Below are 19,331 nucleotides of genomic sequence, written 5' to 3'. Positions count from 1 at the left end.
CATGGTAGCCATCTCATCATCATAAAGAATCCATGAATGCCCTTTACCCTGTGATGCCCTGTTTCATTTAGGCTACAGAATACTGTCCAACCAACATAAAACAAGAGGCCAGAGAGAAAATCACCACCAAGCCTTCTGCTTAATCAGAATATCCCAAAACCCATTGAGTTTTCTGTTTCCTTTCCCATCTCCCTCCAGTCTATGCTCCACTGCCCTGGAGGCCAGCATGTTTGATATAGGTGAAATAATTTATGAGCAGCTTTGTAAAACCAGCAAACAAATCACTGCAGTGCAGCCTGTTGCCTGAGCAGATGACTGAAGCCCAGTTCCAGGTGGTGACGATGGAGAGGTTTATGAGCTGATTGGAGTCATACCCTTCTCCCCTCATTTAGGCCTTCTGGTTTCTCAAACTTACCAGCTCATTTTCACAAGACAGAGACCGTGGATGAAAGATGAAGCTGTTTAGGGAGTCTCAGTGTTAACATCTGGCAGCTATCACACCTAGAGATCATTTATCTTATTAAAACAATAGACATGATTCATCAAAGTGGAAAAACTATGCATTGAAATAACTACATGACATTACTCTTTGTTAAATTTGGAAAACAGAAAAATAACAAATACTTTAAGTGATAATTACTGAATTTTTAGAAAGCAGTATGAGATTAGATAATTATAGAAATCAACACATATGGAGATAATATAACCAAACATTTTAAAACTGTCAATTTTTAGAAATGTAATAACACAAATGATCTAGAAAACCATTTATCAAGTAGAAGACTTGAATAAAATAGAACATTTATTTTAAAAATTCAAACATCCTATTTATCTTAACTCTAAAGAAGGTTATTTTGGCCAGGCACAGTGGCTAATGCCTATAATTCCAATGCTTTAGGAGGCTGAGGTGAGCAGATCACTTGAGGCCAGGAGTTTGAGACCGGCCTGGCCAACATGGCGAAACCCTGTCTCTACTAAAAATACAAAAATTAGCCAGGCATGCTGGTGCATGCCTGCAATGCCAGCTACTCGGGAGACTGAGGTGCGAGCATCGCTTGAACTGGGAGGTGGAGATTGCGGTGAGCTGAGATCGCAGCACCGCACTCCAGCCTGGGCAACAGAGCAAGATTCTGTCTCAAAAAAAAAAAAGTCTCTCAGTATATTTTAGGGATAGACAGTGGTTCACTGTTTTAAAAATGTCTTACTTTATGTTACATATAAAAATCACAGAATGCTTCAAGAGAAGCTTTGCCCCCTCCACCATCCCCTGTTGTGAAGCCATATGCCATCTGTGAGCCTCAGTTTCTCTCTGGAGAAAGGACATGCTCAGTCAAGATCATTTCTGCTGGCTCCTCCACACAGCTCTCCATTTCCCGGCTTATGGAAATGTTGTGCTGGCTGACTCATTTCCCTCCAATTATTAAAGGCAAGTGGGACCTACTTCTGCTGTCGGAGTGGAGAGGCGGCTGCCATGCAGACAAAGCCCCAGCTCCCCTCCCGCCAGAGGGGGAGAAACTCCTTAGATGCTGCCTAGGTTGGGGCATTCCTCAACAGGTCCAGCAACATTTCTGTCTCACTCTAATCTCTGTGCATCCATCTGTAGGCTGAAGAAGTGATCTTGAAGTAGCTGCATTAAAAAAAAAAAAATCTAACAGTAACATTTTCTGGGGTTTACTTTTTAATTCCCTCTGTAGCTCGAAACAAACATTAAAATTAATGCCAGCCCGAGTGTAAAGGATACCTTAGTAGCAAACTTAGCTCATTGTAGATTCACAGTTCTTCATTTCTAAAGAGCATTTGTATTTTAGGTTTTCAAAACACTACAACGTCCACAAAGATACTGCAGTAGATTACAATGTGTTTTTGAAGAATCTCAGCATAAATAATGACTTGAACCTTAGATACTTTGTGGGAAATCAAGGTAAGTATTTTTAAAATATATAGCTGAAGATTTCAATATCTTTTGGCATGGTAATTCCTTTTCTTTGAATCCTTCCTGAGGAAATACTTTCAAATATAGAAAATACACTATCTACAAAGCTAGCCATGGTATCATCATTTATAAGAATAACGTAAATGCCCAACAATAGGAAAAGGCTAAGTGAGTCACAGCATAGCCACGCGGGAACATCTGCAGCCAGGAACAGTGACTTCCATGAAGAACTAATGATAACGCAGGGGATGTGTATGGAATATCTGCAGTGGATTGGAAAACGTTCCAAAATACTCAGCTTGTCCTTAAGTGAGACACCCCTGGGTGTGATTTTGTTGTTTCTGCTGCTTCTGTGTTTTCAAAATTTTTTCTTGAATGATGGGAAAAAATCTTAATAGAAAAGGGCAGATAGCTGAGTAATTTACAGTTATATTAGACATGCAAAGCCAAGTCATTGGATAGAACCTTGAGGCAGTCTCAAGTCTTAAGGCAGAGCAAGTCTCCTCGTGCTAACAGCCTTTACCCTGGCCTCCTCGATACAGTGCCCAGGGTTGTCGGCCTGTTGGGTGGCTTTGGAGAGAGTCAGGGTCCAGTTCTTGAAGGGTGAATGTATGGCTAATGCAGTCGGATCCTCTGCCTTCCCAGTCTTGGGTCATTTTCCTGGCCTTAAATGAGATTTCCCCTCAGTGGGTTTGTGCTTCAGGAGTTACTGCCTGTGTATGGCTTGCTGAAAATGGGTTGTCACTGTCTGGTTTCAACTTAATTCAGAGCAGCAAATATTCATGGAGCACCTTCTATGATTCTCAGATCCATCTCACTGGCAAGCTGAAAAATGACAGATTCTCAGGTTTCAGCCTGGTTCCACTAACCAAGCTTGCTTATAGCAGACTCCAGTGTTCTAGTTTCCGAGGCCTCCTGTGCCAGGTGCCATGCAAAGCATGTTCCTGTGTCGTCTCTTTATATTCCCCACGGCTGCGTGAGGCAGGTGCCAGTGCCACCAGGAAGAGACTAAAGTAAACAATCAAACCAAGCCCACTACCCAGAAATAACCACTGTCCACAGGATTCCTGGCATCTCTCCATGGCACATATATGGAAAGAAGAGCTAGGCAGAAAGAAATGCATTTGTAAAAATGGGTTTATGTAGATGCTGTTCTCTGTAAGAATTTACTTACACTTAAGTGTATTAGAAAAACAAATTTAAATGAAACTCAAGAAAATGATGACTACATCCTGGATATTTATCTTGAATATAATATCTACAGGTCACATTTTCCCTCTTCAATATGTTATAGACTTTGGTCTGTTGTCCTCTGGTACTGAGTATGACTGTGGAAAAGTCTGAGGCCTGCTTCATTTTCTTTCGTATTGGTGATTTGCTTTCTCTGGCTGATTGCCTAAGAGTCATTTATACTAGAACGCCCTCCCTCCCTCTCTCTCTCCCTCCCTCCCTCCCTCTCTCCCTCCCCCTCCCTCCATCCTTCTCTCCCTCCCTCCCTCTCTTGCTTCCTTCCTTTCTGCCTTCCTGCCTTCCTTCCTACCTCCTTCCTGCCTTCTTTCCCTCCCTCTTCCTTCCCTTCCCTCTCTTCACCCCCCCACCTCTCCCCTCCCCTCCCCACCTCTCCCTTCCCCTCTCCTCCCTTCCTCTCCCCTCCCATTCCCTTCCCTTCCTTCTTCCTTTCTGACAAGGTCTCGCTTGCTCTGTTGCCCAGGCTTGAGTGCAGTGGCATGATTGTAGCTCACTGCAGCCTTGACCTCCTGAGCAATTCCAGCACTTTGGGCTCAAGCATTCCTCCCGCTTCAGTCTCCCAAATAACTGGGACCACAGGCAGGAACCACCACACCTGGCTAACTAAAAAAAAAAACTGTACAGACAGGGTCTCACTATGTTTCCAGGTTGATCTCAAACTCCTGGGCTCAAGTGATCCTCCTGCCTCTACACAGTCCCAAAGAGCTGGGATTACAGGCATATGCCACCATGCCGAGCCTGTCCCTGAATTTTGGTGGCATAACTAGTATATGTCTTAGTGTTGTGCCTTCTGCATCTGTTTTTCAGATCATAGTATATTTTCAATCTACAAACTCAGTTCTCTCTTTATTTCAAGAATGTTTAGTGACATATATCTTTGAACACATCTTTCATTTTCCAGATTGTTAACTTCAGGGAAGCAGATTGTCCTTATGTTGGATGGTCATTGATTTTCCTGTCTATGAAATTTTCTCTCTGTGTGCTTCATTCTCTTTGTCTTTTTCCTCTGTATTCACAGTGATCGTTTTAGATCTTTTATCTATACCTGTAATTTGATTTTCACCAAGGTCTGTTCTGTTCTGTTCTTTACTGTTTCTAATTTACTTACCAGATCTATAATGTTGTTTCTTTAGGTCTACAATATTATTTTCCATCTTATTTTGTTGGTTTATCATCTTGTCATTAAACTCTCATTTGACTGAGTTTACTTTCTTACAGAGAGAATCTGTAGAGTAATTTTGTACCTGGAGTTACGTTTTTTTCCAAGGTGGGATCTCTGCCTTGTGTACATTATGTTCCTCTCCTTCCTTCACTATCTACTCCTGGAGAGTTTGCATACTTTCACGAAATTTGGGTAAACTGAATATTTTCTATTCTACATTACTTCTTCTATTGACTTTTAATTTATTATTAATTTTTTTGGCACTTGTTCTATGGTGATACGGTTTGGATATTTGTCTTTTCCAAATCTCACGTTGAAATATGATCCCCAGGCCAGGCATAGTGACTCAGGTCTATAATCCCAGCACTTTGGGAGGCTGAGGCAGGAGGATCACTTGAGGCCAGGAGTCCAAGGACCAGCCTAGGCAACATTAGTGAGAACCTGTCTCTATTTAAAAAGAAGAAAGAAATGTGATCCCCAGTGTTGGAGGTTGGACCTAGTGGGAGGTATGTGTCTCATTGGGGTAGATTCCTCATGAATAGCTTGGTGCCCTCGCCATGGTAATGAGTGAGTTCCTGCTCTATTAGTTCACACAAGAGCTGGTTGTTTACAGGTCACAGGCACCTACCCTTGTCCCTCTCTCACCACATGATGCACTTGCTCCCTGTTCACCTTCCACCACCAGTAAAAAGCTTCTTGAAAGAAAACCTAGGCAATACCATTCAGGGCATAGGCATGGGCAAACACTTCATGACTAAAACACCAAAAGCAATGGCAACAAAAGCCAAAATTGACAAATGGGATCTAATTAAACTAAAGAGCTTCTGCACAGCAAAAGAAACTATCATCAGAGTGAACAAGCACCCTACAGAATGGGAGAGAATTTTTGCAATCTATCCATCTGAGAAAGGTCTAATATCCAGAATCTACAAGGAACTTAAACAAACTTACAAGAAAAAAACAGCCCCATCAAAAAGTAGTCAAAGGATGTGAACAGACACTTCTCAAAAGAAGACATTTATTCAACCAACAAACATGAAAAAAACCTCATCATCACTGGTCATTAGAGAAATGCAAATCAAAACCACATTAAGATACTATCTTACACCAGTTAGAATGGTGATCATTAAAAAATCGGGAGACAACAGATGCTGGAGAGGATATGGAGAAATAGGAACTCTTTTATACTGTTGGTGGGAGTGTAAATTAGTTCAACATTGTGGAAGACAGTGTGGGAATTCCTTAAGGATGTAGAACCAGAAATACCATTTGACTCAGCAGTCTCATTACTGGGTATATACCCAAAGGATTACAAATCATTCTACTATAAAGACATATGCACACATATGTTTATTACAGCACTATTTACAATAGCAAAGACTTCGAAACAATCTAAATGCCCAACAATGATAGACTGGCACATATACGCCATGGAGTTCTGTACAGCCATAGAAAAGAATGAGTTCATGTCCTTTGCAGGGACATGGATGAAGCTGGAAACCATTATTCTCTGCAAACTAACACATCATTCTCAGCAAACCGAACACCACATATTCTCACTCATAAGTGAGAGTTGAACAATGAGAACACATGGACACAGGGAGGAGAACATCACACACTGGGGCCTGCCGTGGGTTGGGGGGAAAGGGGAGGGATAGCATTAGGAGAAATATCTGATGCATGCGGGGCTTGAAACCTAGATGACGGGTTGATGGGTGCAGCAAACCATCATGGCACATATAACAAACCTGCATATTTTGTACATATATCCCAGAACTTAAAGTATAATTTAAAAAGAAAAAAAGCTGCTTGAAGCGGAGCAGATGCTGATGCCATACTTGTACAGCCTGCAGAACCATAAGCCAAATGAGCCTCTTTTTATAAATTATCTAGTCTCAGGTATTCCTTGATAGCAATGCAAAGCAGGCTAATAACTAAGATTTATAATATGCATCTTTGATTAATCAGAACCTACCTCTAAGTAATATAGTGATTTATATGCAGTGTATGGACCTTACAACAGTCTCCCCAAGCTTTGTTATGTTGCTGCCCTACATTGTACTTTTACATATACCATAAACACGTAATACATTGCTACAGCTTCTATTGTTCCACTGAGATTTCCTATCTGTGCATTCAGTAGAAATATACTTTCTTTTACATTCTCAAATGCTGTTATTTTAAAACTTTAAAATTTTTTAAATGCTTAATTTTTTTTTCTTTTTGAGATAGGGTCTTCCTTTGTTGCCCAGGCTGGAGTGCAGTGGTGCAATTATAGCTTACTGCAACCTCAAACTCCCGGGCTCAAGCAATCCTCCCACCTCAGCCTCAGGAGTAGCTAGGACCACAGGCATGCCACTATGCCTGGCTAACTTTTAAAATTATTTTTTGTAGAGATAGCATCTCACTGTCATGCCCAGGCTAGTCTCAAACTCCTAGCATCAAGTGATCTTTCTGCCTCACTCAGCCTCCCAACATGCTGGGATTACAGGCGTGAGCCACTGCACCTGGCTGCTTTAAACTTTTTATCTGCTAATTCCAACATTTAGGTCATCTCGGGGTTTGGGTTTTCTAAATTTTTTTTCTACATTATACCATAAGAAGTAAGGGTCTTTATTGATTACCTTTTTTCTTAAATGTGAATCACGGTTTCCTGAGGTTTTTTTTTCTGTCTCATAGTTTTGAAATTTATTCTGGATATAGTAAATTTCTATAACCTTACATTATAGAAACTGGATTCTTCAAAACTGTATGTTCTGAAGAACTGTTTGTTTGTTTTAGCAGCCTGTTTACTTGACTGCATTCAAATTCTCTCCCAGAGGTGGGAAATCTTCGTTTGTTATTTTACCCTTAGATGGGCAGCTTGGTGTCTTCTCAGCACATCTGTAGTTCAGGAGTTAGCCAGATATTTGGGCAAAGTTTATTCACAGATATTGGAGATCCCCCTTTATGCCTCTCTTCTTCTTGGGCTTTCCCTCCTTGCTTTCTGGCCACTGTGGGAGGCCCAAACTCTGTCTTCCAATGCCTAAAGCTGGTAAGACCCTGAATTTATCTCCAAATTCTAGCCACTTAGCAGGATTCCAGCTGGGGCCTGCCCTCAGGCAAAAAGCCAAATCACAAGAAACTCACTGAGTAAGATTGCACTTTTCCAAGTGCCAACTTCAGTTTGTATCTGCATTCAGTTGCTCCCCAGGGCTTTCAGATAGTTTTCTGTTTATATTTTGTCCAGAGTTGTAAATGTTAACTGCTGGGAGGGTTGTATGAGCTAATCCACCAAAATTGGAAGCAAAACTTTCTGTCTACCCATAGTCAGTTTCTTTTTGCTTCAATTTAGGCTGGCGGCTGGCTTTTTTTTTTTTTTTTTTTGGTGAATTTTTACATTTTTTCTTTTGCTTATTTCTTTAGGTATTGTAAGAAGGTAAGTTCTAGAATACAGTTTCAGTTTTCCTATGGACATCTTTTTTTTTGTTTTTGCATTTTGTCAATAATTGGCAGCAGATTTTTAATCATTATTTTATGTATCACCGATACATAAATGAAAGAGGCATGTTTGATTTGATCCAGTTGTAAGCTACATATCCAGTCATTCTGTATATTCCTATTTTTACAGCATTAGCTTACATTCTCATTGCTGCCTCCTAACTGGTATCACAGTCTAAAGCCTATTGGCCTATCCCAATCTGTCTTCTATCCTCCATTAATCGTAAAATAAAATCTTATTTTCATCCTATTTTTCCCATTGAATACTTATCCTATAAATTTTATCATTGAAATTCAAATCCTCCAGTTAGGAGGCAAAACCATTTTGTGGATATTCTAAATTAAAGATGTGGTAGTTTGGGGTTATGGGGCATATAATATTAAATCTCTACACTGAGGCTCTCAAGACAGAGAGGCCTGTTTATTGGTATATAGAAGGAAAAGATGAATTGCTGATACCAGCTGCTCATCTTCCCCATCCTACCAGTTCAAAATCTTTAGCCCCAAAGTGTAAATCTCATGGTATCAGCTATTCTTTCTGGGTTGGTGTTATGGTTTGAATGTTTGTCCCCTCCAAAACTCATGTTGAAAGTTAATCCCCAATGTAGCAGTATTAAGAGGTAGGGCATTTAAGAGGTGATTGAGTCATGAGAGCTCTGAATTAATCCATTCATGGGTTAATGGATTCATGGGTTATCATAACAGTGAGTCCTTTATAAAAGCCAGTTTGGCTCTCAGCGTGCCTCTCTCTTGCCCTGTGATGCTTTCTGCCATGTTACAACACAGCATGAGGGCCTTACCAGAAACCAACCAGGTTCTGTCCCTTGACCTTGGACTGTCTAGCTTCCAGAAGTGTAAGAAATACTTTTCTTTTCTTTGTAAATTACTTAGTTTCAAGGATGTAGTTATAGCAACATAAAAAGGTCTGAGATAGAAAATTGATACAGAGAAGAGGGGTTGTTGCTGTACAGATAACTGGAAATGTGGAAGCAACTTTGGAAGTGGGTAATTGGCAAAGGCTGGAAGTATTTGAAGGAGCAGGCTAGAAAAAGCCTAGATTGTCATGAGCAAAGCATTATGGGTGATTCTGGTGAGGGCTTGAAAGAAGTGAAGACAAGAAAAAGTCTTGAGCTTTTTAGAGATTACTTAAGCAGTTGTGACCAGAATGTTGATAGAAATATGAACAGTAGGCTGGGTGCAGTGGCTCATGCCTGTAATCCTAGCACTTTGGGAGGCCAAGGCAGGTGGATCATTTGAGGTCAGGAGTTTGAGACCAGCCTGGCCAACATGGTGAAACCCCCTCTCTACTAAAAATACAAAAAAATTAGCCAGGCATGGTGTTATGTGCCTGTAATCCCAGCTACTTGGGAGACTGAGGCAGGATAATCACTGGAACCTGGGAGGCAGAGGTTGCAGTAAGCAGAGATCCTGTCACTGCACTCCAGCCTGGGAGAGCAAGACTCCATCTCAAAAAATACATACATACATATATATATATATATATGGATAATAAAGACCATTCTGACAAGGTCTGAGCTGGAAATGAGGGACAAAGTATTGGAAACTAAAGTAAAGGCCATCCTTGTTATATAGTTGCAAACTTGGGTGCATTGTATCCATGCCATAGGGTTGTGTGACTGGCTGAGCTTGAGAGTGCTGAATTGGGATATCTGGTGAAAGACATTTCTAAGCAGCAAAGTGTTCAAGGTGCTGCATGGTTACTTTTGGCCACTTACAGTGGGATTTGGAAGCAAAGGGATGACAAAGATAAAACTGATAATCATGAAGGAAGTGCAGCCTGACCACAGGCAGGATGAAAAAGCATGTTTACGAGAACAAAATAAGGATGCGGCTGAATGACTCATTGTTAAAGAGATTAGCATAAATAGAAAGGACCCTCTCATCACAGACCCAAAGCCATAGGAGGGCAGAACAGTTTTTGACAATTACCCTAGGGCTCTCTCCATGGGCTTGCTGTCCAGAGCCATCTCTGGAGTTTGTTCCCCACATTCTGGTGCAGGGCTCCTTGGCCCCAGCTGTGGCTTAGGTGCCTCTCTGAAAAGTATAAGCTGTAAAGCTTGATGGCAGCACACTGTGGCTCAAGTGGGCTCAGATGTGGCTTATGCCACAGCTCTGGAGGGTGCAAGCAGTAAGCCTTGACACTATCTACGAGGTGCTAATTCTGCATGTGTGTAGAACGTAAGAGCTGTAGAGGCGTAGTGGGCTCCACCCTTCTGATATATCTCAGAGGATGTATCAGAAAGGCCGAGGACACAGGCAGAGATTTGTTGCAGGAGTGGAGTTACTGCTGAAAGCCCCTTCTAGGGCAATGCTGAGTGGTGATGGGGTGGTCAGAGCTAGAGCAAGCCTCAAGACTCCAGAACTCTGTAGCCACCCGCAGCGTGCAGTGCCCACCTGGGAAAGCTGTAGACAACAGTGTGTAGCTCCAACCCATCAGAGCAGACCTATAGGCTAAGCTTAGCAAAGCCACAGGGTAGGGTTGCCCATTGCCTTTGGGGACTGTTCCTGTTCTTTTTCTCCACCATGTTTTGACACAGCAAAGGCCCTCATCAGAAGTCACCAGAGGTATCTGCCCAATCTTGAACTTCCCAGCCTGTGAACCATGAGCTAAATAAACCTCTTTCCTTGTAAATTACCCAGTCTCAGATACTCTGTTACAGCAACACAAAATGGGCTAAGACAGTTGGATTGTGATGGAAATAGTTTTATTTGAGCCAGGGATTGGCTACTTTGAATTCCCCTCTTACTAACTTGTTTAGAAAAAGCCAAAAAGCCAGTGAATCCAGACAGGTTCCAGGGTATCAACCAAACAAGGAAGAAAACACAGGCATATCTATGTGTGTTCTGCCTGCTCCACCAACTGGCCATTTCCCCATCTCTGTCGTTCCCCCCAGGTCTCCCTATTCCCTGAGACTCAACAATATTATAATCATGCCAGTTAACAACCCTACAATTGCCTCTAAGTGTTCAAGTGAAAGGAACTCAGCGTAAGTCAAGAGCTAGAAATGACTAAGCTTGGTAAGGAAGGAATGTCAAAAGCCGTGATAGTTCGAAAGCTAGGCTTCTTGTGCCAAACAGTTAGCCAAGTTGTAAATGCAAACAAAAAGTTCTTGAAGGAAATGTAAAGTGCTACTTCAGTGAACACATGAATATTGAGAAAGTGAAACAACCTTGTTACTGATATGGAGAAAGTTTGAGTGGTCTGTATTGAAGACCAAAGCAGCCACAACATTTCCTTACACCAGCGCCTAATTCAGAGCAAGGTCCTGGCTCTCTTTAATTCTATGGAGTCTGAGAGAAGGGAGGAAGCTGTAGAAGAAAAGATGCAAGCTAGCAGAGGTTGGTTCATGAGGTTTAAGGAAAGAAGCCATCTCCAGAACATAAAAGTGCAAGATGAAGCAGCAAGTGCTGATGGAGAAGCTGGGGCAAGTTATCCAGCAGACTTAGTTGAGATCAAGGTGGCTGTGCTGAACAGCAGAATTTAAACAGAATAGCCTTATATTGGAAGAAGATGCTATTTAGAACTTCCTTAAGCTAGACAGTAGTCAGTATCTGGCTTCAAAATCTCAAAGAACAGTTTGACCCTCTTGGGAGGGGCTAATGCAGCTAATGACTTTAGGCTGAAGCCAGTGCTTATTTGCCATTCTGAAAATTCTGGGGCTGTTAAGAATGATGCTAATTTTACTCTGCCTGCGCTCTATAAATGGAACAACAAAGCCTAGATGACAGCACATCTGTTTACTTCATGATTTACTGAATGTTTTAAGCTCATTATTGAGACCTACTGCTCAGAAAAGATTTCTTTCAAAATAATACTGCTCGTTAATAATGCGCCTGGTCACCCAAGTGATCTGATGGAGATGTACAAGGAGATGAATGTTGTTTTCATGCCTGCTAACACAACATCATTCTGCAGCCCATGGATCAAGGAGCAGTTTCAATTTTCAAGTCCTATTATTTAAGATATGCATTTTGTAAGTCTACAGCTGCTACAAATAGTGATTCCTCTGATGAATCAGAGAAAACCTTTTGGAAAGGGTTCACCATTTTAGATGCCATTAGAACATTTCTGACTCATAGGAGGAGGTCAAAATATCAACATGAATAGGAATTTGGAAGAAGTTTATTCCAACCCTAATGGATGACTTTAAGGGGTTCAAGACTTCGGTGGAGGAAGTAAATGCATATGTGGTGGAAATAGCAAGAGAACGAGAATTAGAAGTGGAGCCTGAAGATGTGACTGTATTGCGGTAATCTTTTGATCAAACCTTAAGGGATGAGGAGTTGTTTTTACGGATGAACAAAATAAGTGGTTTCTTGAGACAAAATCTACTCCTGGTAAAGATGCTGTGAACATTGTTAAAATGACAACAAAAGGTTTAGAACATTACATGATCTTAGTTGATAAAGCAGCAGCAGAGTTTGAGAGGACTGACTCCAATATTGAAAGAAATTCTATTGTGACTAAAATGCTATCAAACAGCACCGCTTGCTACAGAGAAACTTTTCATGAAAGGAAGAGTCAATTGATGCAGCAAACTTTATTGTCCTCTTATTTTTTAAAATGTCCAGTCGCTCATGCTTATAATCACAGCACTTTGGGAGGGTGAGGTGGAGGATTGCTTGAGGTCAGGAGTTTGAGATGAGCCCGGGAAACACAGCAAGACCCTGTATCCACAAAAAATAAGAAAAAAGTTAGTTGGGCATGGTGGTTCGTGCCTGCAGTCCCAGCTACTCAGGAGGCAGAGGCAGGAGGATCGCCTGAGCCCAGGAGTTCAAGGCCACAATGAGCTATGGTGGCACCATGGCACTCCAGCCTGGGTGACAGAGCAAGACCCTGACTCTGACTGACACTATTTTTCCATGACTCCTATCATTGAAACAATCTTATAGATCAACACGTAGCTAATACATAATGAGTGTCTGCCAAGTGCCAGGCATGAACCTCTATCAGCTCACGTAATCCACGTAGCAATTCCATGACAAAGATACTGTTTTCTATCTCTTCTTGCAAATAAGGAAACAAAAGCACACAGTTGCATAGCTAGTAAGTGGCAGAGTCAGTCAGCAAATTTTTGGAGGGAAAATATGTTATAAAAGAACAAGACCTGGTTAGAGGTTTGATGCTGTTATCACCTATATAGGAGAGTCACTAGTTCATATATTTGCAGCAGCCTTTTATTTCTTACTCTTCTAAATATGGAACAATGTATTCTATCAATTTTGCGAACTTATGTTTTGACTCCATTTGTGTTCTTTCTTTCTTTTTTCTTTTTTTTTGAGATGAAGTTTCACTCTTGTTGCCCAGGCTGAAGTGCAATGGCACAGTCTCGGCTTACTGCAACCTCTGCCTCCCAGGATCAAGCAATTCTCCTGCCTCAGCCTCCTGAGTAGTTGGGATTACAGGCATGCACCCCTGGATAATTCTGTATTTTTAGTAGAGACGGAATTTCTCTATGTTGGTCAGGCTGGTCTCAAATTCCTGACCTCAGGTGATCCGCCTGTCTCGGCCTCCCAAAGTGCTGGGATTATAGGCATGAGCCACCGCGCCCGGCCTCTATTTGTGTTCTTAATAAGCCACTACCATCTTGCTCATGAAAAGCACCATCTATCAGGGCACATGAAGAAAGATGCTGGGGAGCAGATTTCCTTTGGCTCACAGTGAATGTAAACCACTGTAAGCTTTGGATTGCTTCTCTACCCAATTTCACATCAGGGAGCATCCTTCAGAGGAAATTCTGAGAAAATCAGAAGGTAGCAGACATGATCAAGCTGCCCTGGAGATTGAAATCTGGTAGAATTCTGGTGAGAGAGGAGTGACTGAATACACCATACTGCATGGTGTCAGCTGGCTTGTGAGAGCAGCCACAGGACACATGCACAGACCTGTGGGCCATGAGCTCCCCAGAGCAGGCCTCACACCCTAACCCCTTCTCCACCCTTCCGAGCCAGGCATGCTGTTTAAACAGAGCCCCAGTGGGCTTTCTGAGATGTGCCCTCAGAGCACCAGTGTCAAAGGTGGAGCGAGAACAGGATGAGGTGTCCAAGAGGGGTGGAGGCCTCTGTGTGCTGGACCACTTCAGGTTCCACTTCTGTAACACAGCTTCCTCATCTTTCAGCAAGGGCTCTCACAGCTTAAATGTCCTGAGATCCCAGATTTCAAATGCTCAGCCTACTGTGGCTACAGAATTCCAAGCCAAGACCAAATTCTTTTTTTTTTTTTTTGAGATGGAGCCTCTCTCTGTCACCAGGCTGGAGTGCAGTGGCACGATCTCAGCTCACTGCAACCTCTGCCTACCAGGTTCAAGCAGTTCTCCTGACGCAGCCTCCCAAGTAGCTGGGACTATAGGCATGGGCCACCATGCCCAGCTAATTTTTGTATTTTCAGTAGAGACAGGGTTTCACCATGTTGGCCAGGTTGGTCTCAAACTCCTGACCTCATGTGATCTACCTGTCTTGGCCTCCCAAAGTGCTGGGATTATAAGCATGAGCCACTGTGCCCGGCCATGACCAAGTTCTAAAGACCAGTTTTGTCTTTTATTGTGTAGCCCAGAGGTATCTTTTTTTCCCCCCTCCTTTCTCTTTTTTGGAGCTAGGAAATGGAATTCCAGATGACTGGCAGTTTGTTAACTGCAGCTGAATTAAGTGTGCTTAATTTGGCTGAAGCGTATTTGCAGACATTTTAGGAAATAAATCTGGGAAACCATTTGTGATTCTTTGCAGTCGACTTTGCGAAAGAAAATGGCTATATTTTAGATTTATTTCATTCTCTTTTATTATAAAAATAATACATGCTTGTTCCAGAAAAGCCAGAAAACACAAAAACACTAAATAACGATTCCATATAATTCTACGACCTGAATCCTACCACTGTATTCTTTTTCTTGTAGTATCCTCTCGGATTTTGTTTCTGATGCTTATGTGGATGGATGGATGGATGGATGGATGGAAAGATATACAAAATAGGTGTTAAAATGAAATTATGCTAATTATCCCTTTAAAATAATGAAACAATATATAGCAAGGAACATTTTCCACATCCATTAGTTTAGACATGTATCTTTGTTTTGAAAGCCTTTGTAGTATTTTATAGGCTTGATGAATCATTAATTTACAAAATTCATCTTCTATGAATGGGCATTTACAGTGTTTCAGTTTTTTTCTCTTATAAAGAAAAGTGCAGAAAATATCCTTATCCATGTGAATTTGATGAGTGGCCCTATTATTCCATGCGTACAAAGCTCTAGAAAGGGATTTAAGCATATTCAAGTACTATTTTTTATACATAAGCCAGAACTGGCTCTTATTAGTCTCTTTACTCCTTGCCTATTTGACAAGTAGAAAAAAAAATGTTAACTTGTTTTAATTAGACTTTAAAAAGTATCAATGAGCCTGAGTAGTACATTCATTTATTGGGTGTTTTATAATTCTTTTTATATGAATTACCTGTCTATAACCTTAGTCTACTGTTCTATTGGATGTTTATATTTATTGATTCATAAGAGCCACTCATATATTATTAAAATTAACCTGTATTTCTCATGTATATTAACAATAATTCTTCTCCACTCATTTTTTCACTGTTACTTGTGGCTTTTTTTTTTTAACTAAACAGGAATCAAGTATTTATGTTGTCAGACTTATCCTTTATTTAAATAAATTCTGGCTTTAGTGTTTTCCTTGGCAAGGCTTTCTCACATAAATATTATGTAGTGTGTAATAGTCATCTTAATTTTCTTCTATTTTTGTGATTTTATTATTCTATTTAGTGTACATTTCACTCTCTCTAGTGTTTATCCTGGAGTAAGATAGTAAGTAGATGATCACTTTTATTTTTTCCAAAACGTTTAGCCAGTTATTTCAATACATAAATCAGATGGTTCATCATTTTCTTGGTTAATTTTTTACCAAACAGGTGATGATTAAAAGGGAACAATATTTAAATGTTTAACCATTGACAATGTTGATAAGCTGAAGCTATTTTGTTTTAATAGAGGTCTCATTGGAGGATCAACAAGCCAACAACTCCAAAAAGGAGCGTTTTCTCAGTTCTGCGTCTTCTGAAGATATCTGGAGAAACTACTCCTTGGATGAAATTGAGAGGAACTTTTGTCTAGAAGTAAGATGTTTTTCCTAAGCCACAGTTATCTACAGAGTAAACACAGCAACATAGATAACTATGGAAAAGCGTTAGGTTTAGGCATTATTTCTAAAATTTGTTTGGATCCTACCTATGTCACCTCCAATGCTGAGACCCCCTCCACCTCCTAATAGCAGCAATACATGATCATTGATAATAGTGACAGTGATGTGAAATTAATTTTTAAGTACATCTTTTGTGCTACTCACATACTAACCCTAATAAGACGTATAAAGAAATAGTGCAACTTTATTGAATAACATAAAGGAAAACATGAATAAGTAAAGAGTCTTTTCTAATTCTTGGATTGGAAGATTTAGTCTTAATACCTGTTCTCCCTATATCAGCATATATATTTTTTTCTTTTGAAAAATTATAATAGATGACTTATTCTACACATATAAAATATTTTATAAAGGCATAATAATTAACACAATATGGCATTGGTGCAGCAGTGGACATTCAAATTGATTGAAAAGGATAGTTGGCTAATGAACCACTCTTTATATGTGAACTTAGCCTGTGATATGAAGCGTTTCAATAAAGTGTAGTGAGAGAGGCTTATTTGGTAATTATTACTGAGGTAATTTGCTATCCAACCATTTTGGGGAATGAAGCTCATAACCTTCCACTCTTCACCAAAAATAAATTCTGTCTGCATCAACGATTTAAATTTAAGCAATGTGGCTAAACATTTGCTAATCTTGAAATTTAGAATCTCTTGTAAGCATGAAGTAAAGCCCAAAAACCTTAAATAAAAAGACTGATAAAATTTAACTTCAGAAAAATGAAAAATCCTTTATACAGCAAAACTTTGTATAAACATACGATAAACTTGGCAAAATATGGGCAACATAAATGAAAGATGAATAACTCCTAACATTCATCAAACTTTTACGTATTATTACAATAAAATGTTCAATAGAAGGATGTAGGAAAAACTAACAAAGCCAGTGTCGATAAGGGTGTTAGAGAAGTGAGCACTGTCATATTTGTGGGTAATTTGGTTAAATTTGTTTTCTATAGTTGTTGCTAATGATTTGTTTTCATAAAAACATGACCATTACCAAAAATGTAAGCAATTCTAAAAAGTACAGAGAAGAAAGTAATAAGCTCTTTACAATCCACCACCCAGAAAGAATCAAAGGCAACATTTGGTGAACATAATTCTAGGCCTCTCTTTATTCGTATATGGAAGGACGGCTGTATCAGTGGGTAGGTGGAGACATAGATAGAAATAATTTTATAAGAAGAGGATCATACGCCTTTTTAAAAATAAAACATATTTCATTTAAATTTCCTTGAATTTACCAGAAGCAAAGGAAATGTCGCCATCACCATCATAATTAACCCTTTTACGAGGCGTTCCCTGTGCCAGGCAATGCTTTCCTTCTGGTCTGTTCAGTCTTCACAGCAACCCCACGAGCGGGGCACTGTGATCATCCCAGCTGAGGACACTGAGGCATGAATAGGTTAAATGAGTCCAGCTAAGTCCTGGGGCCGAGTGTAAATAGCCCACGCAGTGCAGGTGTACACAGTTCCTGCCCTTAACCCTGCAACACTGTCCTCGAGGGAAACCGGAGACTCTTCTGAACCCTGGACGAACATTTCTTTCCCGCAAGACGTGTTAGGTCCCCAAAGGGACTTTAAGACGAGAAAAGAGATTTAAAAAGCTATTAAGAGCTAGAGAAACTATGTTTTTGAAGGATGTTTCCATTTCAGACGCTTTGGGCTGGCTTTCTGCTATGAGACTCGAAGTGATGGGCACTTGTTTCTTCCTACGCCTCCCTCCCACCTCACCATTTTTGCTCTTTATAGTTTGTCCTTAGCTGAGTTTATAATATTTATATTCTGTTCAGTTGCCATAATTCCCCCTGTTGTTTTGACTTTGTTTCGTATTTGCATGAATTTAATGTGCATCACGATAGTGCAGCACTGATCACAGTTTATCCCTCTCAGAGTTCTTTATTTTGATTTATTTTTTGGTTGGCTGGATTTCATTGTCAAGTAATTTCCTTAAGAAAGGCTCATGGGTGCTTTATTCCCTTTGTTTTTTTTCATATTTGAAACTATGTGCCTTTTGCTTTTATATTTGAACAGCAACTTGGCTGGCTGTAATCCTTCCATCATGCTTTCTTTTCCTTGTAATGTTGTAAATATTTTTCCCATTGTCTTCCAGCATTGGATGTTGCTGTGAAAATAACCTGGGGTCAACTGGATTTCTTTACCCCTTGTAGGTGATTTCTTTTTTCGCCTGGATCTCTGAATTATTTTTTTATCCTTGAAATTAAAGCAAAACCGAGCTATATCTCAGCATGGAGCATTTTGACAAACTTTCCTGAAACACAGTGTGATGTACAGATTCAGTTCTTCCTTTATTTCAGGAAAATGTCCTGTGTCACAGTACTAAAATCATCTCCTCTCTCTCCCTTCCTTCTTCTGTCCTTCCTTCCTTCTACAGTAGTCCCTGTTATCCATGTATTGGATCATCTTTGCCGCTCCTTGAGAGCTGTCCTCTTCTCTCAAGTTGATTTAATTCTTTTGTCCCTTTCTTCTACCTTCACTGAGATTCTTCCACACCACTCCTTTAATACTAATTTACATCTCATCATCCTTGCTTCTTATTCTTGCTGTTTCTAATTTATTAGTTCCTGTAATTATGCTATTTTTGTTTTCTATTTTCTTAGCTTTGAAATATTCCTTCTCAATGAAAATTTCTAATCATTTTCAAGATTTTCTTTTAATTAATTGATTTTTTAATTTAGTTCCTTTTTGTGACATGAAATTTTTCCAGAGGATGTGTCCATATTTTTTTGTATTCTGTCTTCCTCTTTGCCGAGTTCTTTATCTTTGCCTGATCCTTCTTTCTCTTTTTCCCCATTGTATGTTTGCATAGTTGCAAAACCATTTATTTTCATCCTGTTTGTGCTCAGGATGAGATTTACTCATCTTATGAGTATGTTGTATTATCATTTTCACTGCTGTACAGTTTCAATTGTCTAAATATTTCACAAGTTATACATTCTCCTATGGATGGACATTTGGATTGCTTCCTGTTTTGTGCCAATCCAAACAGTGCCACCATAAGTGGTTGTAAACTTAGGTTCTGGTCCACAGGTGCCAAGGCTTCTCTGGGAATTACACCTAGGAGTGGAGTTGTGAGCTGGGTCGTAGAGCATGCCCTTCAGGCTCAATGGGTGGTACCCTGTTGCTTACCACTATATTGATTTACATTCCCACCAGAAGCACGTGGGTACTCCTGCCATTCCACGTGCCCCCCGGCACTTGATACTGCTGAGCTTTTACGTTTCCGCCAGTTCGATGCAGATGAAATGCTATCTCAGCTA

At 40.3% G+C, this 19,331-nt stretch overlaps 1 protein-coding gene across 1 annotated transcript in view; it reads left to right on the top strand.

The window, feature by feature from the left end:
* Positions 1–19,331, top strand: part of EFCAB6 (EF-hand calcium binding domain 6) — a 264,360-nt gene that overhangs the window by 62,112 nt on the left and 182,917 nt on the right. The window contains exons 6-7 of the mRNA XM_064368188.1: positions 1,809–1,921; positions 15,839–15,963. Of these exons, the coding sequence (XP_064224258.1) occupies positions 1,809–1,921; positions 15,839–15,963 (238 nt within the window). The remainder of the gene's footprint in view (positions 1–1,808; positions 1,922–15,838; positions 15,964–19,331) is intronic.

The sequence above is a fragment of the Aotus nancymaae genome, unplaced genomic scaffold, assembly GCF_030222135.1.
Source record: "Aotus nancymaae isolate 86718 unplaced genomic scaffold, 86718_ANA_hifiasm-v0.15.2.pri h1tg000076l, whole genome shotgun sequence".
In the NCBI taxonomy this organism is placed as follows: Eukaryota; Metazoa; Chordata; class Mammalia; order Primates; family Aotidae; genus Aotus; species Aotus nancymaae.
The sequence above is the reverse complement of the archived record's forward strand: the minus strand, read 5'-3'. Positions and strand labels throughout refer to the sequence as shown.